This window comes from Hyperolius riggenbachi, chromosome 4 (assembly GCF_040937935.1).
Source record: "Hyperolius riggenbachi isolate aHypRig1 chromosome 4, aHypRig1.pri, whole genome shotgun sequence".
Classification (NCBI taxonomy): Eukaryota; Metazoa; Chordata; class Amphibia; order Anura; family Hyperoliidae; genus Hyperolius; species Hyperolius riggenbachi.
Window position 1 is genome coordinate 424,599,084 of NC_090649.1, and position 23,754 is coordinate 424,622,837.

Here is a 23,754-nt window from a genome sequence, read left to right on the forward strand (position 1 = left end):
CTTTAATGCTTTTAGCCATAGACCCTGAACAAGCATTCAGCCAATCAGGTGTTTCTGACATTAGACCTGACAAGATTAGCTGCATGCTTGTTTTTTGGTGTTATTCAGACACTACTGCAACCAAATAGATCAGCAGGACTTCCAGGCAACTGACATTGTTTAAACAGAAATAAATATGGCAGCCTCCATATATTTCTCGCTTCAGTTTCCCTTTAAAGGACATTTGAGGTGAAGATAAAGTGATGAGAAAAACAATTGCATCTATCCTCCTTCTCCTAAAAATTATGCTACAGTCTGACCCTGTCCCGACCAGAACAGAAACTGATGTTTAACTCTTTCAGGCAGAGAGAAAAAAAAGTAACACAACCTAGTTATTTGTGTGCTAGGCACTGTACATACACCTGTCTATCTCATCATGTCACGGTTGTCCTTTAAAGGCAAATTGTCAGGTTTTCTCCTGGTTGTCAGTGGGCATTCTGAAGGCACGAGATTGTGTTTTTGTGCTTTTTAATTTTGCTTGTTACATTTGGAAACTTCATTTCTTTTCTCTGTAACTAGCACTGTACACTCTCTTCCATAACCGCTTCACTTTAAATTCTAATAAGTCCAGGGAAAGGAAAGAGGCGCCTATTAATATAGATGAGACAGTGTGGCATTATACATAACAATGTGCATTCTTATCTGAGCCCTGGCGTGCCGGCGCATTTAGCTGGAGGTGCGATCTTCATGATCAGAACTGTGGCAGTTCTTTGTTAGGGGAAGGCAGGGATGTGCGGATACACTTACTCTGCAATAGCAATGTATTGCTGCAGGGGAATTGATGGCAGAGCTTTATTCCACAAATGTATGCTGAATAAGGCACACTTCTCAGCAGCACTGTACATAGCTTAAGGATGTCTCTTTCAATATCACTCATTTATTTTTAGTGACAGTTCCCCTTTAAAGTCGATCTTTCGTATGTAAATGCGTTGCTCATTTAGCACAGAGCTCCATAGGAGATGTAGAAAAAATGGGAAGTCATTTAGAGAAGTGCAGGAAATCGCTATCATAGCTTCTGTGTGATCATCAAACCTCATCGCGTTGGCTACATGCTTGCCTGTCTCTGAAAGAATACAGTAAAACTCCAGCCCCATGGCCAAATGTCCTCTTACACAGGCTGCACATTGACTCCAGTGCAGTATAGCCACCTATGAATGGGAAATAACACTTTTGTTGTGAAATAAAGGATTCTACCCAGGTTAGCTGTATGTGTTGGAGAGATTCTAGCAACATCATTTCAGCTTCATATCTTGTTTTATGTGGATAACGGAGGGCTGGGTTTCTCACTAGGCACAGCGGGCACAAGCCTAGGGACATCACTGCTGCAGGGCTATACCAATTTGTAATACAAATTTGCTGCTAGTGCCAATTAAAATAAAGTATAAAAGATATATTCCCTTTAAAGCAAACGGGAAGGGAAACTACTCATATGAAATACATAATTGTATCAGTAAAACGTATTCTAAATGGAAAGACCATGATTTACTAATGTCTGGTAAAATTGCCCAGCACAAATGTTACCGGTATTGACACAGGGAGCATTGCGCAAGTAGCGCAACTCCTGTTATGTGCACAATGCGCACGTTGCCACTATAAATGCATTAGGTTATTTGCATACTGTGTGTTATACTTGTATTGTTTGTGATGTACAAAATGGGAGTATTCCGTAAAGTGTTTGTATATTTCTAATTTGGTGTGCTTGGGATGTTTTAAAATAGTGTTAAGAAATACCCAGACAGCTCATGGTGACCCAGAACCACATGGAAGGTATAAAAGGACTTAATGTAAACCTGATGTAGACATTTTTGATTAATAAAATGCTACCTGATACGCGGGGCTAGCCGGATCAGGTAGCATCAGTTACTGCCATTTGTACGTCCCGCAAGTCTCGCACTTTCAGTTAAAAAAACAATCAAACAAACGGACATAGCTTCGACCCCTGGGGTCAGGATGCTGCAACTCTGGCTCTGTGTGTCTCAACAAAGAGCAGGGAGGCGGGGAGAGGCGTGCCAGAAGATAGAAGGGGTGGGGAAGAGGCAGAGCTGGCCAATTTGAGCTGGGGAGGGGTTGTTCCTAATGCTAGAGTGGGTGATTGCAGGAGTGCTTCTCCTGCAAGGGATGCCCCTTCCTCTTGTACATTGTCAATTTTGGGGGATCACAGCCTGGTGGGGGACGGGACAGAGAGTGGGGCATAGGCGACACAGAGGCACAGCATACAACATGCCTAAGTGTCCCATCTGCTCCCCTTCCTCCCCCTGTGCTGCCTTGGGTACAATTTAAATGTTTAAAAAGGCGCCATGGAGATTTGGGTGTTGGTGATGGCCTCCAGAAGAATATTATTTATACTGCTGATATACCACTTTTGGACAATGGGTAATATGCAATATTGGTACATTTTTTTGAAATTCGCTGTCACTAAACCTAACCCTATTTTTGCACTAACACTCTCTGAACCCCCCCCCCCCCAAAAAAAAATAATAATCGATGCTTAACCACCCGCAACTGCAATATTGCGTCAATATTAGCCTACAGCTGAAAATCAGCATCCAAATTACCCCTTAGGCATCACTGTAGCTGCAATTAACATTGTGGTTCATGAGGCGCCAATTTTACAAAGGGGCTGCCAGCGCCCATATTACCTGCTTTGAGGCTGAAAGATGAGTGCTAACTGGAAGGTAAGTATGGTGTTTTTATTTACACCCACTGCCTAATTTAGATTTGGGGGCACTGTGCATAATTATGTTTTGTGGGGTTCTGCCTTATTATGATTTGGGACACCTTGCCTGATTATGATTTAACCACTTGACCACTGAGGGGTTTTTCCCCTTTAGGACCAGAGCAATTTTCACCTGTCAGCGCTCCTTCCATTCTTTCGTCAATAACTTAATCACAACTAATCACAACTACTTCATCTATATCTTGTTTTTTTCACCACCATTTAGGCTTCCTTTGGGAGGTACATTATGCTAAGAATTATTTTATTCTAAACACATTTTAATTGGAATAATAAGGGAAAAAAAAGAAAATATTCATTATTTCTAAGTTTTCAGCCATTATAGTGTTAAAATAAAACATTCTATTGTGGATAAACCCACACATTGTATTTGCCCATTTGTCCCAGTTATTACAACATTTTAACTATTTCCCTAGTACAATGTTTGGCGCCAATATTTTATTTGGAAATAAAAGTGCATTCTTTCAGTTTTGCGTCCATTGCTAATTATAAGCCCGCAAATTAAAAAAATCAGTTTTGTACCCTCTTCACATACCTATTAAAAAGTTCAATCCCTAAGGCAACTAATTATGTTTAGTTTTTTATGTAAATATCTATGTATCTCTCTCTCTCTCTCTCTCTCTCTCTATATATATATATATATCTATATATATATATATATATATATATATATATATATATATATATATATATATATATATATTTATTTATATATATTTATATATATATATAATTTTAGAAGTACATGTAGGTATTTTATTGAATAGAATGCTTTTTGATGTAGTTTTACTATTTGGCCACAAGATGTCCTCAGTCATAATTTCTAATTCACGTATGTAAGGATGTGAGTCAGAATGTATGCGTGCACAGTAACAACAGAAAGATGCAATGAATGTAGGCATCTCATAGACACCGCAATCATTGAATGGGAGACTTAGATTAATGCATGGGAACTGCATTCCCATTCATTGATGTCCCCGCTAACCGGCGGGAACAGTAACACATGGCGGCCGCCCGTTCCCATTGACTAACTTTCGCGCTCCTGGTACTTCAGGTGAAGTTTGCCAGGCCGTGATTATACTGCACCTGGTGCAGTAAGTAGTTAAAGGTCACCCTGCATAATTATGAATTAAGGGGCACCCTGACTTAGTTTGAATGGGGCACTCTTCATACTTATGCAGTTTTGAGAATTACTGTCTAATGCATGGCACACAATTCTCCCTGCTGTGTATGAATGGTTATCCTGTTCCTTTAAATCACAGTAAAAATTAAATAAAATGTCTAAAAATATACACACTTATAGATTCTTATGGAATCGCTGAAAATAGTGATTTGTGGCTGTGTACATCAGCATGTTTCTTATGAATCACTGTATTACAATTAGGATTTCTGAGGAATTTATATTAACATGAATCTTCCCCTTTTAGGAGGGGCGCACATATGTTGGAAGAGAGGACGCTGCATCAGAACAAGACATAGGTAATTTCAGCATTTAAAGGGTTCCTATAGAAACGCACAAAATATATATTTTTTGGGGGATATTAATATGTTTGTAGTCCTTGAGGTACTCCTGTGCTTTAGCATTACTATTATTATTATTATGTCGCAAGCCAGCTGTTATTATTATCATTTAGTATTTATGCTGACATCTTCCGCAGCGCTGTACAGAGTATATTGTCTTGTCATTTCACTGTCCCTTATGCTGGGCATACATGGCTCGTTTGTGCGCCGGTATCGAGCCGCTGGCTCGATACCGGCGCTTCCCCGTGGGCACGTAGATCGATTCGCGCTCGTCCCTGTGGGCGCTTCCTTATCTGACTCTCGTTTCTTCCATTGTTCACCCGCGGGGATAGATCACGGTATCGATCCGGCGCAGTGATCGGACATGTCGGAAATTATCAATCGAGCCATCAGCGGCTTGATTGATAAGAAACATCTCACCGTGTATGCCCATCATCAGAGGGGCTCACAATCTAATTCCTACTAAAGTCATATGTCTATGTATGTATTGTATAGTATATGTATCAGAAGTCTAGGACAGGGGGGTCAAACTCAAATACAAAGTGGGCCAAAATTGAGTTCTGGGACCAAGTTGCAGGCCAACCTCAATGTTTAGTGGCTACATCTCTCCCTTATAAAGTTCCCTGGTGTCTAATAGCTCTCCCCCCCTCCATTCCGTTGTGCCTATTGCCTTCCTCCTTTCCCTAGTGGTGGTGTCTAGTGGCCTTCCTCCCTCCCTCCCCTGTACAGTTCCCTAGTGTTTAGTGGTCCCCCCTCCCTCATCTATACAGTTCCCTGGTGTTTAGTGGTTCTCCTTCCCTCCCTTATACAGTTTCCTGGTGGCTAGTGTCCCCCTACTTTCCCTGTACAGGTCCCTGGTGTCTAGTGGACCCCTCTCTCTCCTATACGGTTCCCTGGTCTCTCCTATACAGTTCCCTGGTGTTTAGTGGTTCTCCTTCCCTCCCTTATACAGTTTCCTGGTGTCTAGTGGCCCCCTCCGTTCCCTGTACAGGTCCCTGGTGTCTAGTGAACCCCTCTCTCTCCTATACAGTTCCCTGGTATCTAGTGCTTTCCCCCTCCCTAACAGCTTCCGTGGTGATCTAGGGCTTACCCTCCAATATAGCTTCTCTGGTGGTCTAGACTAGGCCAAACATAATGCAAAGTGGGGAAACCACCTGAGGGCCAAATCTAAAGTTCAGATTTGGCCCATGGGTCAGAGTTTGACATGCGTGGTCTAAAGTCAATTTAAGGGGGAAGCCAATTAACTTATCTGTATGTTTTTCGGATGTGGAAGGAAACCAGAGTGCCCAGAGGAAACTCACACAGACACAGGGAGAACATACAAACTCCTTGAGATAGGTGAGAGGGCTAACCACTACGCCGCCATGCTGCCCAGCTGTCAAATTATGTTTATTGAAGCACTAAAAAAAAAGGTGTTTTACGAGTTATACCCATTTCCTCACTAATTCAGCTGTGGGCAGCACAGTGATGTAGTGATTAGCGCTCTGGCCTTGCAGCCCTGGGCCACTGGTTTAAATCCCAGCAAGGGCACTATCTGCATGGAGTTTGTATGTTCTCTCACTGTCCGCGTGGGTTTCCTCTGGGCACTCCGGTTTCCTCCCACATCTCAAAAACATACAGATAAGTTCATTATCTTCTCCCTAAAAGTTGACCCTGGACTACGATGCTTACATTACACAATCCATACATAGACGTATGCGTATGGTAGGGATTAGATTGCGAGCCCCTCAGGGACAGTGAAGTGACAAGACAATATACTCTGTACAGCACAGTGGAAGATGTAGGTGCTACATAAAATAATAATAATACTATCGTTTTTCCATTTGTGATAAGCAGCATGACCAGCGGAGGTCATTTTATGACATGAGCAAGTGGGAATAACCTTCAAAACACATTGCATTAGAGCTTCAGTAAACATATGCTGATCTAGCAGATGCATTGGAGTGTTAGCGGAGGTCATCTGATACTTTCACTCTTCACTCTTTCCCAAATTTCAAGTATTTTTTTTATTTTATTTCATACATGACTTGACCAACAGATATAACATCCAATGTTGCTTAAGCATAGCACTTAGGTCTTTTGTTATTATGATACATACCTGTTGTATATAGTGTGCTTTCTGTTCTCTTGTCTTTGTGTCAATAATGACGCTTTCTGATCTCATCTTCATATCCTAGTTCTGCATGGACTCGATTTGGAGAGTGAACATTGCATCTTTGAAAACCTCAATGGCACTGTCAACCTAATACCACTGAATGAAGCTCAGTGCTCTGTAAATGGAATCCAGATTGCTGAACGTACCCAGTTAAACCAAGGTACAGTTTTTTGTGTTATAATTATAACCTTACTGTAGCTGCCATACTGCATGAATAATACCACTTGTCTATGTATGTAAACAAATCGTTTTCCTGATTTCTGATCAAGTCAAAGAATAATACAAATAGAATGGTTACTTACTAGGCTCTAAGAGTGCCGCACATTGGATCTGCCGATATGTGCCTGTATTTCAGTGCTTTGTGTGGTTTGCCTTCTTAATACAGAAGGTATTTGCATAAATCCAGATTTCAGTGTGTAACTGTGGCTACCCACAATGCACCAATTGCTGCTATCTTGGTTTGAGGGGTGGTGGGGATGGAGAGAGTCAGGGGTCAACTTGCTGCCATCTTGGGGGATTGAGAGCTGAGGCAACCTCTCACTACTATCTGAGGGGTAGAGAGGCCACTGTTCTTATGCTTTCTTGGTGTGCTGGGTTGGTGGGAAGGAGACCACTAGTAACTACTGTTGGGGGGAACTCCCAGTTGCTGCTCACCGCAGCCACAGGAGTGCAATAAGGGTACACATATCCTGAGGTAGAGCGGGGACCCCACACAGGCTTAATCAGGCAAGTGCCAGACAGCTTCACTGTCTGTAAGTCATGCAGCCACAGATGCTGAAAGATGTATTGCCATGGTAACATTGGATATGTGCTTTGCTTCCTAGTCTGTCCAGGTGCTTGCCTAAAGCCTGCGGGGTCCCCCCCCCCCTTCTCTCTCTCTCTCTCTCTCTCTCAGGATATGCAGCAGAGTACTGCATGAACCCGTAGGCGGCGGTTGCCAGTAGTGGTTGTCCTTTCTGCCACTAGAGCCAGGGATTTTTCAAAATTTGAGGTATGCGATGGATTTCTGCACACATTTTATGACCAATTTGTGCAGAAATCCATCTAATTCCAAAGGGTTCACATACTTTTTACAGTTACCGTACATAAATATTTTTCTATACTAGTTTTTTTTTTTTTTTTTTTTTATTAAATGGCACTACTCAGTATTACATTGTTATACAATACTATACAATCATATTTATTTTTTCATGACAGAACTCAGTCTTATCAATAGCCCATGTATGGTAGATGCACAGAATATTCTATGTGCACTACAACTCATTTTTTTTCTAGGTTATGTCTGCTTTAGGAATGCATTGAGATGGACAGGAGACACTAAGCAGTGGTGAAACCATTATTTCAGGAAAAATAGATCACAGATGTATTTGTGATGTGCTTACAATGCATTTGAGATGCGTTACTCTACATTTCCGCTGACCTCAATACATTCACTAGAGAATTGGATGTACATCATAACAGAACTTGGTACATTAGAGGAAGAGAAAAGTAGAGAAGAAAGCAAAGATGATCAGAAGTCAGGCACAAACGTAATTGCACACCGGTCTGTAAAAATATACTACAAACTCTTCATTCAAGGTTATTTTAAAATGCATCAGTGTCAGGCAAATTAAACACTTCTGCATATGCATTACATTCTAGCATAACATTAAAAAGAATCTTAATTGAGTAGAACTTAAAGGAACACTGAAGCGAAAAAAACCTTATGTTATAATTAATTGTTTGTGTAGTATGGATACTTCATAGAACATTCGTAGCAAAGAAAAGAGTCTCATATTTTTATTTTGTTTTATAGCGGTTTTTCTGTAACATTGGATTATTCTCTAATATTTGCAGTTTACAAATTACACTCTGCATTTTAAACTGGGAAACAGAGCAGAGCAAATGACCCTTTGAACTTCCTTCCAGAAAAACCTTAAACAAAAAAACAAGAAGTAGTGAGTGACAGGCTGAGATAAGTGCTTTAGAAAATAGCATTGCTCTCTGACTAAATTCGTGGGAGAGCTCAGAGAGAAGCTCTTTTGCGAGAAGTGATCCGTAGCAGCAGTTGATCCCCCAGAGTCCTCTGGGGCAGAACGCTGTGGGACGTCATAGGGCCTAGCCTATGATGTCACACAGCCTACTGCCCCAGAGGACCCTGGGGGATCAATTGGGCTAAAAATCACTGAGAGGGTGGGGCTACATAAGGAATATATACGGTAGTTATAAGCATTTTTGATGGTGAAGCCAGGATAATTAAACTAAAAATGAGTTTCCTTAATAGTTTTTATGTTCTGCTATGAGTCATTGCAGGTCCTCTTTAAGAGTTACTTCAAGCAGATATTTCTATATAAACAACCATGCACAATATAGTAGTCAGCCTTACTAACTACAGCCAAAAATAGGATAATTGGCATAGCCCAGCTCTCATTCGGCTGCAGATGATATTTTGACTGTGTACCTAGGCACACTGTGTTATGTACAATTTTCCAGGCAGCTAGAAATAGATGTGCACATCTTAATATGTAAACTATATAAATGTCTTTGTTAGAATGCTACTTACTATTTTGGTGGATTATTAGACTGGATTCCCTTCTCCTCATATGTTGCCTTTGAATTCTGTACTGACACGGGTAAAGACTTGGATAGTAGTACAGTAACATTGACATTGGAGTGATTCAACCCAATAACCTGCAGTTGTCCATGACTTTCCCAGTTGATGTAGTCTTATTGAATTACTTTTTGAACAATTGAGACTGCTGCTTTTTATTACTTTGTGCAGTTAAGATGATTTTCTCTTGCTTAAACTGAACGCGTGGTGAGAGTGATGTGGAGGCAGTCATATTTATTTCCTTGTAAAGTGGACCTGAACTCTTGCACAGGACAGAAGGAAAACAGAGAAATGCACCCTGTATGTATTTAGAGAGTTTAGCCTGTTTAATTCCCCCTCATTTGTGTCTAGTGACAAGTTGTAATTTGCTCTCTCCCTGTTTCACATGGCTGCCAAGGCAGAGATGGCAGATAAGCTCATTTGAAAGCACAGGATGTTAACAATATGTCTGCTTCCATGAATCAGGAAGTAGACACACTGCAGATTTATTGTAGGATTTGTATCAGCTGTAACAAAGACATTTTTTTGTTTAAAGGTTATTGTGCTATTGTGTATCTTTTAGAGCAAAGCGGAAGTTCTGAGTTCAGGTCCGCTTTAAACAATACCAGTTGCCTGGCAGCCCTGCTCATCTATTTGGCTGCAGCAGTGCCTGAATAACACCAGAAACCAGCATGCAGCTAATCTTGTCAGCTCTAACAATATTGTTAGAAACACCTGATGCGCTGCATGCTTGTTCAGGGTCTATGGATAAAAGTATTAGAGGCAGAGGATCAGCAGGACAGCCAGGCAACTGGTATTGCTTAAAAGTAAATAAATATGGCAGCCTTTATATCAATCTCACCTCAGGTTCTCTTTAAAATACTATCTGCACTGCAATTATGAGTATAGACAACATCCTTTCTTTTTATCTATCTGACCTTTGTATTTTTTTTACCTGTTATTTTTTTTTTATATTTTTACATTTACCTAACTAAATTTGTAACGTAACATATAATATTTACAGCTTCCTAAGAGGTATTCTTTTCCATCCAAAAATGTATAGCTTATCTTATGTATACAATCAGGGCCGGCCCTAGACTTTTTGCCGCCTGAGGCAAATTTTGAAAAAATTATTGCCTCCCCCCCCCCCCGTCCTCCACTCCCCTCCAGCCTTAAATAGATCAGAGGCGCTACTCGTAAGAGGCAGTGGGCGGGGAGGACTCACCTCTTCCTCGCTCGATCCAGCGTGCGCTCCACTGACGTCACTTCCTGCAACGCCGTCCACTTACAATTCAGTGGGCGGCGTTGCAGGAAGTCACGTCAGTGGAGCGCACGCTGGATCGAGGAAGAGGCGAGTCCTCCCCGCCCACTGCCTCTTATGAGTAGCGATTCTGATCTATTTAAGGCTGGAGGGGAGCGGAGGACGGGGGACCCAGGTGAGGGAGGGGGGGGTCCGACCCCCCTCCCCGCCGCTAGGCCCAATACCCCCGTCCTGCCCGCTACCCCTCCAGCTCGGCGGCCGGCTCCCCGCACCCACCGACGGGCGGATGCCGCCCCTAGAAATGTGCTGCCTGAGGCAAAAGTTTCACCCCGCCTCATGAGCGGGCCGGCCCTGTATACAATTCAAACTAAAACAGAAAACCTCTTTTCCTCTATACTTCAAGACTGCTTTAAATAGTACCTAAATTATAAATAACAGTTTACTTTAAACCAAATAAGTTGCCAAGATATATAAACTCACACATGATAAAGTGATATTTGGGCTACTTTCACAGTAGGACGTTGCGGCTGATGCAACGTTAAGGTCGCATTACGCGACCCTAAAGCAACGCATATACACTTTCACAGTGCAACGGTAAAATCGCACGTTACACAATGTATTTACTATGGAACGAAAGCGGCGCATGCGGAACATTTTTAAAAAGGTAAAAAAGACATTACTGAGCATGTGCAACACAAGTAACGCAGCAGATTCATTGCTAAACGCACAGCATGCAGCACTTTTTAATAACGCTACACATTACACTCTAACGCAACGTGTGCACTGTGAATGTCGCACAGACTTTGCATTGCTGTGCGCATACCTCCCAACTTTTTGAGATGAGAAAGAGGGACACTTAAGCCACACCCCTGATCACGCCCCACCACAACCCTAGTCACGCATACCATAAAGATTTCATAAGAAAAATATCTTGTTTTATAATTCAAATCACACTTGTCCTTTCTATCCTAGTTCATTTTTCTTCATATTCACATTTTAAAATTATTAATATATCAAGTTGAAGGATGGGAATAAAGTTTAGAGTCAATCAAACACATTTTTTGTAGATAAATATATATATTTACATAGAAAGAGGGACAAAGTCCTGAAAGAGGGACAAATGAGAAGGAAAGAGGGACAGAGGGACAGGGCCCACAAAGAGGGACTGTCCCTCCGAAAGAGGCTAGATTTGGTGTGCATACTATCTAAATTTTAGATAAGATATATAGACAAGATACTTGTTATAGTTAGATTGTCACCTCGGATCCGCTTTAACTGTCCCTCAGAGGGACTCTCAATCTATTAGTCATATGTCTATATAGTGTCGTGTATGTATGATTGTCTAGGGCCAATTTAGGAAGCCAATTAACTTATCTGTATGTTTTTGGTTTGTGGGAGGAAAACTGAGTGCCCGGAGTAAACCCACACAGACACAGGGTTGAACATACAAACTCCTTGCAGATGGTGCCCTGGTTGAGATGCAAACTAGGGACCCAGCACTGCAAGGCGAGAGCGCTAACCGCTATCCCACCATGTTGCCCCATTTATATACAATTTTCATCCATAAAATTGATATGCTGCAGTGTTCTCCCCAGGCTCTTTTAGCCGGGTGCTCCACCCGGCTGTCATCGGCTCACCTCCTCCTATGCTGTAAGCAGAGTTGCCCTGCATTTTCATCTCGCCCCACCCGGCTGCTTTTTCATGCCACCAGGCTACTATTTCATGCCACCCGGCTGGAAAAAAAATCTGGGAGAACACTGTGCTGGAAGTGAAAATATAGAACAAAAAAAAATCGCAGTATGTCTGAAAGATAATACTTTTGTTATTTATAAGTTAAGTTTCTTCTTTAAATAAGCATATGTAGAGTTCCCTTTTCTAGAGTAAGTTATTCTAGCCTTACTACAGTTACCATGATTGCGCCCTCCACCTCCCTTAAATTAGGTAGGCTGTTAATGACAGACAGTGCAGGAAGGCTGCGGTCCATGCTTGTCTTCACACCACCGACTTCTCCATCGCATTTATTATTTATGCTCCAGTGACTTTTAAACTTCTTACTTGTCAGAGTCTTTTTGTGGTAGTTCTGCACTCTGCAGATGGAATGCATATAATGTACGTGCTCGCTGCTAGGAAGCTCTAAAGTCATATTGTTATAGAGCACCGGCAAGAGCCAGAAAATTAGATTTTAGTACCTAGATACAGTCAGTGACTCCTATAACTCCAAAATGATTATAACTGCAAGTTTAGTAATTATGCTAGGGAAGATGGTAAGAAAAACGTGGATGAATCTAGACCTTGGTAACCATCATTCAGAGTTATAGCCGATACCCAAGATTTGGCACTTCTGTCTGCCAATGTAAACAAATTAAACTCTTCCCTCTCGCCTGAAAATGCCTCTTGCTTCCCTGGCTACTGAATAATGCATTAAAGACCTGCAGGCTACTGGGAGCGTGGGATTTCATTTTGAAGTGAGAATTGGTTAAATTTTCTAAACGGTTCTTAAAGCTTAATTCTAGGAATACTGTATTTTAACAAATTTGGGACCTCTTTCTGCAATCCACCCTTAAAGCAAACCTGAACTGAAAATTAAAAGTCAAAATAAACATACACATGCCATACTTACCTCCTGTGTAGTCTACTCAATAATCTCTTTCTCCTCTCCTGTGTCCTGTTTGTCTACTGTGATCAATGGGATTCTCTGTCCTCCTTTTAAAAATGGCCTTTACTACATAACAGATTCCTGGTCAGCACACTGTTAACTGTAGTATTGCCCACTTGGGCCATAGGGAAACATGGACATTACCTTGCTCATCAGTTGTCCTATCAGTTATAACTGACAGCAATTGATATATAAGATATATAAGACGACTGGGCGTAGAAGACGACCCCCAACTTTTTCAGTTAAAATATACATTTTTGGATATACATATAAGACTACCCCTCTTGACTGTTGGACATTTGTATACTGTACTGTATGTACTGGTGCTTTACTGTATAAACAGGTACAGATACTGGTGCTGTACTGTATGTGGTACCCAGTATACAACAAACAGCCAATCATGGCAAGCGATTGGCTGGTTGTTATATACAAAGCCTGCTTGAATTGGTCAGCTGTCCCTGTCTCCAAGACTATCAGAGCGGTAGTGCAAATATGCCTTCTTTTTTCCCCCGTCTGGCCCGTCCTTGTATACTATTACCTCCTTCTCTGCCTCTCAGATATCACACATGTGTGCCTGCACCACTTCACTGCAGTCCTCAGGAGTGAGATCTGAGAAACAGAGAAGGATATACGGTAAAATAAGTTACAACGGCAAGCCAGATGGGTGAAAAGGGCGTGTTTTTCTGGACACAGCGCCACTCACTCACTTTTTTTTCCCCCATACCCCGGGCGTCCCGGATGCCTGCAGCTTGCTCCACTCTTCACTTACACTTTCCCAGTGAGGTGCCACCTCACCTTGTCATGTGGACCGCGTTGAGTCACTTGTTTCCAGGAATCAAGGTGAGTGATCTTCTACCATACTTGTACAGCACCGCCCTTGCTGCTTTCATATGGTCGCCGCATACGGTGGGGATGTGGCCTCTGATGTTTTTGAGCTCCACCCAAGGTATGCTGCAACTGCAGACTCTCCAGTCCGACTTGGAAGTTTCAGCACCTGCCCTGTTATATGACACCTGGCGTATAAGACGACCCCTGACTTTTGAGAAGATTTTCCTGGTTTAAAAAGTAGTCTTATACGTCAGAATATACTGTATTTCAGTTCTGGAATCGTTGTAAGAAGAAAATGGTGAGCTTCTAAGAGGAATTGACGTTGTTAGTATATGATATTCATTTGCAGATACATCATGTGTTTATTTTAAATAATTTTACTCGGTTCAGGTTCCCTATAAGGAACAACCTTCATGAACTAAAGATATAAAGAGTTGGTTGTTAACTGTTAAAGAGAGTCTGAAGCGAGAATAAATCTCGCTTCAGACCTCATAGATAGCAGGGGCATGTGGGCCCCTGCTAAAACGCAGCTATCCCGCAGCTTAACGGGGGTCCCTGATCCCCCAAATCCCCTCCGTAATGCGGGGGAGCGCTTCCTGGTTGGGGCAGGGCTAACTGCCGCAGCCCTGCCCCACGCGCGTCTGTCAGCGCGTATCTCCGCCTCTCCCCTGCCCCTCTCAGTCTTCCTTCACTGAGAGGGGCGGGGGAGAGGCGGCGATGCGCCGCTGACAGACGCGACTGGAGGCAGGGCTGCAGCCATTAGCCCTGCCTCCAGGAACGACCAAGTCTGCAACCAAGTGTCGCAGTGGGGGGTTTGGGGGTAAGGGACCCCCGTTTAGCGGCGCTATAGCGGTGGTTTAGCAGGGGCACACGTGCCCCTGCTAACTATGAGCTCTGAAGCGAGATTTATTCTCGCTTCAGAGTCTCTTTAAGACTTCCAAAATGAAAACCACACATACCTCCACTCGACCTGGACATTAACTGCTTTTCCTCTTCTAATGACCTGGTGTCCAGTCACCTTGGTGGAGAAGATGAGGTGCAAACTTGAGTCTTTAGTGAAGCAGCCAGTAATTATAAATTATTACCATCTATGGTACTAGATCTTACCTTAGTAGATATAGCTCAAATGTAGCACAGAAATGTAATAAGATGAGTATGGATTGGTCAGAAAGTAATTAAATAAATGATCAGGGCTGTGGAGTTGGTACAAAAATCATCCGACTCCAACTCCCATTCCAGCAGTATATTAAACAAATTATAACTGTACATCTGAAATAGACATACTGTATAAGGATTAATATATTTGCTGCCCTATCAGAAATGCACTGCTAAACTGTTCCAGTTAAGCTGGAGACCATCCAAAACATTATCTAATAACACAAAATATAAGAAAAAATAAGACAAAGGCTAACTGTATTTCTCAGTATCATAAGTTCTAAGAATGAGAAGTACCTGTATCTAACCACTTAATGGGTATCACAAATTACCATCCAGGGTATTGCAAATTACAGTAAAAAAAAATAGTGTAAGTTTGGATAATGTGCTAATATCGGACCAGAGATCGAATTACTTGATCTTGGCCATTTCTTTTAGCTGTTATATGTTCTGCATGAAGGTTGAAGTCTGCTTGAATTATTTCTTGAAGAGAGGGTATATCAAGGGTCTTCCAATATGATGCAATGAGTAGTAATACATGGAAGACTGAAAACCTAATCTAGTAGGGAACTATAAGGCTATATGGGTGTAGGTTTGCTAACTAAGGCTATAGGAGGCCCATTCGTATTGGGAGGCAGTTAAGGGCATTCAATATTTTCTTCCACAATACATGAATTTTGGGACAAAATCACAAAATATGGGGGAAGGTAGCCCAATTTCCATATCCTGGTAGATACCAAGCCCCCATGAGCCATAACATCAATCCTGACCCACTGACCCTTAGACAGTTCTTCTATGTAAATCCTATTGCCACCTAATCCTAAACCCAAGGACGTGGTGTATGCCCCCGTCCAGACATCTATAAATAAATGTCAGCATCCCCCAACCAACCCCCATTTCCTGTACAAAGGTTCTCAAACTGAGACAGGTTTCTACTGAAATCTTTCTTTCTCAACAATGAAATTAAAAAATGTCTCAACTGCCACAGATTCCACATATAAATCCCCTCTTTTTGTATAATACCCGCTATTTCCTCCAAAAACTTCTACTCTCCATTGGCCACAAAAGTACGAGCTTGAATCATATCTCCTTGAGTCAGCCTATACACTTACCTCTGGAATCCCTGTTCAAATTTCTGATTTTCCAAGATTGGCATCAGTGGGGATTGAAGTGGGGTGATACTTCCTTTCCTTCTAATGTTACCAAATACTTTTCATAGTATCAGTTTTATCAGTCAGAAACATATCTATGCATGTGACAGAGATGCAGCAAAATTTAGAATTGTATAATACCACAAGTATTATTAACCTTAATAAATTGTAGTAAAATAGAAAGTTTTTTAGATTCCCCAATAAGAGAGACAGAATTTCTGGATACAGTCAAAAGTACTGCCAAAGGAATATGTCCAGGTCCTGATAGGCTTCCAGTAGAATTTTATGATAGCTTTGTGAATATTCGAGCACCCTTTTATTGTGAAATGATCAATGACATTGGATTAGATGGCACTTTTTCAGACAGGAAAAATGAAGCTACAATATCTCTAATACCCAAGGAGGGCAAGCATAATGGCAAAAAGCAGAGCAGCGCTGCAAGCCTGGTATTGCCCTATCTTTAAAGAGAACCCGAGGTGGGTCTTAATTGTGCTGATTGTCACCCCATTTTGGTAATAAACTGTGATGTCAAGATTTACTCAAAGATATTGGCTGCTAGGTTGGAGGAAGTGGCGGAGTTGGTCCTGGGGGAGAAACAGGATGGTTTTAGGAGGCAAATACAGATAAGGGACAATATTTACGCCACCATTAATGTAGTACACAGATGTAGGATAAAGAAGGAAGAAGCCATCTTAACAGCAATAGACACAGAGAAGGCTTTTGATAAGCTCTCTAGGCCTTTTCTGATAAGCACCCTAAAGAAAATTGGATTAGGCCTCCTTTTTTTTTTTTTTTATAAATAATAAATAACTTATATAGTAATCAGTCAGCTAGAATTAAAATAAATGGCCATCTGTCCCAGTCATTTAAGATCTGTAATGCGGTGCCCCTTTCCCCGGTGCTGTTCAACCTAGAACCCTTAATTAGAGTGATTCAGGCTGTTGTGCGAATAAAAGGTATTGAAGCAGGAGGATCAGATATTAAGATAATTGCCTACGTGGACGACATACTGCTGACCTTGTTGGATCCCAAAAAGTCACTTAAGGAATGTTTAAAATGGATTAACCTCTATAGAGGCGGAACTAATAAGTTAAATCAACAAAAATCAACCATTTTAGACATTGGTTGCTCGCAGCAAACAAGAGATGATATAGAGGAGTATTCAAATGGGAAAAAGGATATGTGCACAATCAAAGGATCTCTATAGTTATAATCTTAAAAGCATAATGGCAGAAAGCAGAGCAGAGCTACAAGCCTGGTATTGGCCTATCTTTAAAAAGAACCCGAGGTGGGTTTTAAAAATCCTATTAGGACACAGAGACAAGTGCTGTATACAATGAGCAGCCTCTGTGTCCTTACAGACTGTCTCCAGGCTCCCACCGGGCTCTGCTGTCCCCCATAAAATAAAAAAAACCACGCCAGGCTATAGCGCAGCTACCCGCCTGTGTTCCTTCCCTCCCCACCTCCGTAAGCTGATTAGAGGAACCTATGGAGGCCGGGAAGGAAGGGACACAGCCGTGAAGCCGCGATATAGAGGGCGGCGGGGGAGCGGCGGTGACTGAAAGCCTTAAGGTGGCCACTAACGGTCCAATTTCTAGCGAAAAATCATTTGAGCGATCAGAACTTCTGATCGGAAGAAAAATCGTTCACTACACCATCAACGAACCAATCTTTGCTTCCTATCTATCACAACCAACAAGAAAAATCCAAATTTTGGTTTGACGAAATTCCAATCAACTGAGATTGTTTACAACCAATCCGATCAGAGTTTCTGATCGCTCGACCGATTTTTCGCTAGAAATTGCACCGTTAGTGGCCACTTTAAGGTAAACAGCCGGCTAACGATAATCTGCGTGTCGCTAACCTTGCTTTTTTATGGGGGACAGCCCGGGGGGAGCCTGGAGACAGTCTGTAAGGACACAGAGGCTGCTCATTGTATACAGCACTTGCCTCTGTGTCCTAATAGGATTTTTCAAACCCACCTTGGATTCTCTCTCTTTAATGTTTTAGGAAAAATTTCAATCATTAAGTTGATGATCCTGCTTTTCAGGCTGCAGTGTATGTCACTAGCCTTACCTAGGAAATGGTTTAACCTCCCTAGCGATATGGACAGATCTATCCGTCCATAAAAACATGCTGTGAACATAATAAACGTGTAAACACATCAATACTCTCCTGCACTGTATACTAGACCCTTGCTTGACACATTTTGGCAAGTTACAGGGAAAAAAAGTTTTAAAAATAAATTGTATCACTTTTTGCACAGAAATCCTGGGAAAATTGAACGCCAGGGATGACTGGGACATGATAGTCCAAAAATGTATATGGTCAGGAGTCCGTTGCAGATTGGCTTTCTCCATGATCTCCAGAGGGAAGAAATATGGAGGAATGGCAGCCCCAGATATTTTCAGATATTATTTGGCGATTAATTTACTAAGGGCTCTTGAGTTACGGATAAAAGATAATAGTAGAGTGTGGGTGAGGCTGGAGATTGCCGATCTGTGCCGAGATTCTTTCCTTTCCTGGTTTCCAATGAGGGTGAAGAGAGCTGCTAGAAAGAAAGTAAAAGGACATGCACACCTTGTATATTCAATGCAAAAAGGTCTGTATTGAAAGTGCTGACAAGTCATACAAAAAAGACATGTAAAGTGGTCTGTGCAAGCTATAATAACATCAGTGCACAGACAAATGCATGATATATATTCAGGTACAATAATGCATAACATATGCTATAACAACATGCTGCTAACTGGTACATCAGAAAAATGGAGAAAGCATCATGCACTGGCTGTACAAAACTGAAGAAATATACAACATGATGTAACAAAACAAAAGTCCATAAGAATCACAGTGAGAAGAGGGAACACCGCTATTTTACCCAGACGGCGTGGCATTTCGGAAGTAGATTCCTTTATCAATGGGATTTGGTTGAAGATAGCTGGAGGCAACAGCAAAGTTGTGCAGAGCGGCGGTGTCCTGGCAAAAGAGAGCTGCTACATCATCTTCCCACCCTCTGTTATTGCCAACACTAAGCAACGTCTCAAAATTAATAAGAGTGGAACCATATTGGTGGGATCTCTCAGATGATGTCTCTCGCAGCTGTTCCTAAATTTGGTCCAGCTAAGGATAAATCATGGTATGTTTTTAATAAGTTGGATGGAGATCTGAGGTTGATCCATTATCTTTGGTAATAAAAAGTTAAAAATACAATCTGTGTTGGACGCAGACAATATATCCTTTTTTGGTAGGATACAGCTGACAAACTTTTGGAGACGGATCTCAGAAGGTCCTGATATACAAGACAAGACAAGACAAATAACATTTATATTGCGCTTTTCTCCTTGCGGACTCAAAGCGCCAGAGCAGCAGCCACTAGGGCGCGCTCTATTGGCAGTAGCAGTGTAAGGGAGACTTGCCAAAGGTCTCCTACTGAATTAGTGCTGGCTTACTGAACAGGCAGAGCCGAGATTCGAACCCTGGTCTCCTGTGTCAGAGGCAGAGCCCTTAACCATTACACCATATACAGTATATAAACAAAATATAAATCTATATGAACAATTGTTTCTGATGAAGAATAGACCAGACTGTGCTTTATAGAATCTCTATAATTAATTGGATGAGGTCTCACACAGGGCCGTCCAAAGATATGTTACTAAACGGGAAAAGGAGGATGGAGTGAGGTTAGATAGAGAGCTACGGGCAGGGCCGGATTTACCATAAGGCACTGTAGGCACGTGCCTACTGGCGCCGGGTTGCTGGAAAGGCGGCTCACTCTCCCCCCCAACTGCCTCCCTCCCTCTTTCCCTATGCAGAGTTCTAAGCAGAGAGTAAATGAGAGGTTTGTCACCAGGGTCTCTGTATTCCACTGACCAGATCTCCCTTCAGTCCGGGGCACCTCCAGCTATCCAATTCATGTGGGCACCTCTAGCTACTTAATACCAAGGATAGCTGTGGCTACCTAGTACTAAACGACACATGTGGCTACCTACCCCATGCAGGGGAAGTAAGGGAGAAGTGACAGTGGGGCCAGCCAGCATATTTTTGGTGTGGTTCGCCGGGGGTTTGTTGGTTTGCGCAAGGCGAAGTGTAGGGTGCCAGGACATCTGTGCCTGGAGGGTTCCTGTGATGTAAATCCAGGCCTGTCTACGGGAAAATATTTTTCAAAAAGTATGGGCCCTATGTAGACTCAAATCCAACTTTCTCAATACAAGTTAATAAGTCGGTGGTGCTTAACCCCTAGCCGTATGTGGAGAAGTAGATTAACAGACAATGATCTCTGTTGGAAATGTAAGAGATTTTTGGGAACTTTGGTACATATGATGTGGGGGTTCCCTGTGTGGGGCAGTTCTGGGGGGAGGTGGAGACCTTTTGTAGAGATAAATTGTGTCCTGAAGTAGGCTTTGAAATGATAGATGCAATGTTTGGAGTCTGTAATGGAAAATCGATATCAGATCGGGTACAAAAATCAGTAATAGATCTAGGGACATCTATTGCAAGAAGACTTGTTTTAAGGAAATGGAGGAATCAAGGATCTCTGTCCCTTCAGGAATGGATAGAGGAAATGTCTACCTTCCTGGAGGAGGGAAGGGGGAGAAGATGAGAGTGGTTGGGAGGGGGATCCTACTCTACTAATCCCAAATTTGGGGAAACAGAGAAAAAAACTGTGGGAGAAGTCAGTATATGGTTAATTTAGCAGGTGGCAATGGCTGGACCTAGAATGAGTAAATGCTTGAATGGGGGTAAGCAAGAGTAGGGAGAGTGGTTTTATGTAGGGGAGTGGAAGTTGGGGGGGGGGGGGGGGGTGAGGAGGGAAGGTGTCTGTTTGGATGGGGAGGTATGTTTTTTTTCTGTGTGTTTTCATGAATGTGAGGAAGTGTGTAGCCTTATTTTTGAAACACTGTTGGTTTAAAGACATTTTGTATGGATATGAAGTAATAAAATATTACATAACTAGTGACCTAAGCCCGTTTGAAAACTGGCTCTAGGTCTGTCATTACCGCGTGCGCGCATACACGCCGATCATGTGCGCTCCTGTCTGCCTTGCGCGTCCACCATGCGCGCACGCACACCCGCTGTTCGCACACTTTCTCGCCCACCTGGCCGCCCATCCGCCCTGTGTCCTGTCCCAACAGCTGTCAGTGTGTGACATGCGCAGTAGCACAAAAGCAGAGGCACACGGACAGGACGCAGGGACACTTGAGGATTATTAGGTAGGATTATAAGTGCAAACCATGATGCAAACTACTCCCAACATTGGGAAGGTTCTGATGAAGCCAAGCCTAGGGTTGGGACTAGGCTACTGTTAAGGCTGCTGAGTGTTTGCAAAAAAAAAAAAGTTAGTTATAAAAAAATGAAAACTAGCGGAACCATTCAGATGTGGGGTACAGCCACAGTATCTTTTACAAAAATAGCTACATATAAAATATAGAAACAAAGTAATTTGTGTCATGTTGCACACATCTTATGTGGCGCCCTATCTCTGCACTTGGCTGGAACTCTGCTACCTCACTTCTGTCACCGTTTATTCTGGTCTTTAACTTTTCACTATGTGTCTAGTGTTTCATCAGTAGCTTCCTTAGGCTAGGACCACACTTGTCTGCTGCAAAACAGATCTGTTTAAAACGGATCCGTTTTTCTAAACTTTATTCCCCCCCCCCCCGGTTTTCCTGAAAATGCAATTGGTAGCATACGTTTCTAGTCCAAGGAAACTTATGCCCAGCCGTGGGGTAGAGGGGGCCGCCATTGGTTTGTAGCAGGCAGGACGGGAGGTGGTAGCGATCAGCGGGGACGTCCACCCCCCCCCCCCACCTGGTTCCCCCGTCCCAGCTATTTTGCGCAAAAAGTTGTTAAATTGTATAGCGGCAGTAAGCGGGGAGCTTACCTTCTTCCTCCGCTCGACTTCTTGCAATGCCACCCTCTATACTTCGGATTGTGGCACTGCAGGAAGGAAGTGACACACGAGCGGAGGAAGTAGGTAAGCTCCACGCTCGCTGCTACTATACAATTTAACAACTTTTTGCGCAAAGTAGCTGGAGGAGGAGTGAGGGACCCAGGTGAGGGAGGGGGTGGTGCCCCCCCTGCCCGCTCATCGCTGCCACCCCCATCCTGCCTGCTACCCCCTCCAGCATGGCGACCCCCTCTACCCCATGGCTGTGACACAGAAACGGATCCGTTTCTGTGTTCAAATTTGCCTGTGTAGAGGGGGATCCATTGTTCCGTTCATTTTCACTACCCCTCTGTCCGTGAAAATGTTGCAAATCCAGAAGTTCTGTTCAGGTTTTGAACACAGATCCCCCTGAACGCAGGCGGATCAGTTTTTAATTTGAGTGAAGAGAGCTGCTATTTTTAACCTAGGTATCTGTGGCTCCGTTTTTGATCCGGGCTGAAAAACGGAGCCACGTATACGTTTACGGACCAAGTGTGAACCGACTCTTATACTGAATTTAATTTCCTACGGGTCTTTCTTGCTGTTTGTTTCTCTATTATACGGTTCATTAACTCCTCTGAGGAGGCTGTTCTTGACCACGAGACGTGTCAGAATGCTAACTGATAAACAGAAGTTTGCCTATCATTTTAGTTTGTTCGGTGCATTGTCAAAGCACTTTACAAATTGTGCACTGTATTTTTTTTTCCCGTTTACTGTATCTGACAATACGAATCGCTGATAGCTGTATTTTATATATGTGTATATATATTTTTAGTGTACTTGTGTGTTCATGATACTGTAGCTGTGCCAGTCTTCTGAATGGGTCCATTGGGTTCCAGTGTAAATACTCTTTGATAGTCTGTTGGTTTTAGGTTATGTAAAGCTACCGCATGTTTTTGTGTCTAGCAGTAGAAACGTAGAAACGGTTACACCTTTTTGTATATCTGAATTACTAACTGCTATAGTAAGTGCTGCCCCCCCCCTTTTTTTTATAGTCTAAGCTAAATTTGCAAAGTAGTTGCTCACTGTGTACATTCTCTGTTGTAGTGAGATTCAATTAAGAATGATCTTAGTATTGAATTTAGATATCATTTATTTAACAGACTTGAGCAGGGGCGTAGCAATAGGGGTTGCAGAGGTTGTGACTGCATCTGGGCCCTTGGGCCAGAGGGACCCCGAAGGGCCCTCTCTCAACTACAGTATTAGCGCTCTATTGGTCCTGTGCTCATAATAATCATTTCTATACATAATTTGAATAGGGGTAATCATTAACAAACTGTTCCTTATCCCCTTCTTGCACCTCTGACACTGTAGTTGCCATTGGCAGGATTTGGTGCGCCGTATCAATTGTTATGTATAGAGTGCTTAGGGGGCCCCAATGTAAAACTTGCATCGGGGCCCACAGCTCCTTAGTTACGCCACTGGACATACTGTAAGTGTAACAAATTAATGGCACTGGAGATAATAAAGATGGGCGTTTGTACTCAGTTTTGAGGTAGAAGAATTCAGTTTCTTTTAAATGGTTCTGTTATTTTCACAGCTATATAACAATCAAGACACTGGTAAAGAAATTCAGAGTATCAATGTCTAGTCACTAATCCAGCCTGCCATTTCATTTTCTGGCTTCTAGATTGGAGTCAAGATCTTTGGTCAACATATTATGTACAGTTCCAGAACAGAATGTTCTACATTCATAGATGGCACACACATATAAAGTAGTATTAACCATTAATCATCTTTTTATCAAATCTGAATAGAA

General features: G+C 42.4%; 1 protein-coding gene across 4 annotated transcripts in view; it reads left to right on the plus strand.

The window, feature by feature from the left end:
* Positions 1–23,754, plus strand: part of KIF16B (kinesin family member 16B) — a 635,015-nt gene that overhangs the window by 202,276 nt on the left and 408,985 nt on the right. For all 4 annotated transcript variants that reach the window (XR_011019462.1, XM_068232451.1, XM_068232454.1 and 1 more), the window contains exons 14-15: positions 4,201–4,252; positions 6,472–6,609. Coding sequence is in view for 3 of the 4 variants with exons in the window: in XM_068232451.1 (XP_068088552.1) it covers positions 4,201–4,252; positions 6,472–6,609 (190 nt within the window). In the remaining variant the exon portion in view is untranslated. The remainder of the gene's footprint in view (positions 1–4,200; positions 4,253–6,471; positions 6,610–23,754) is intronic.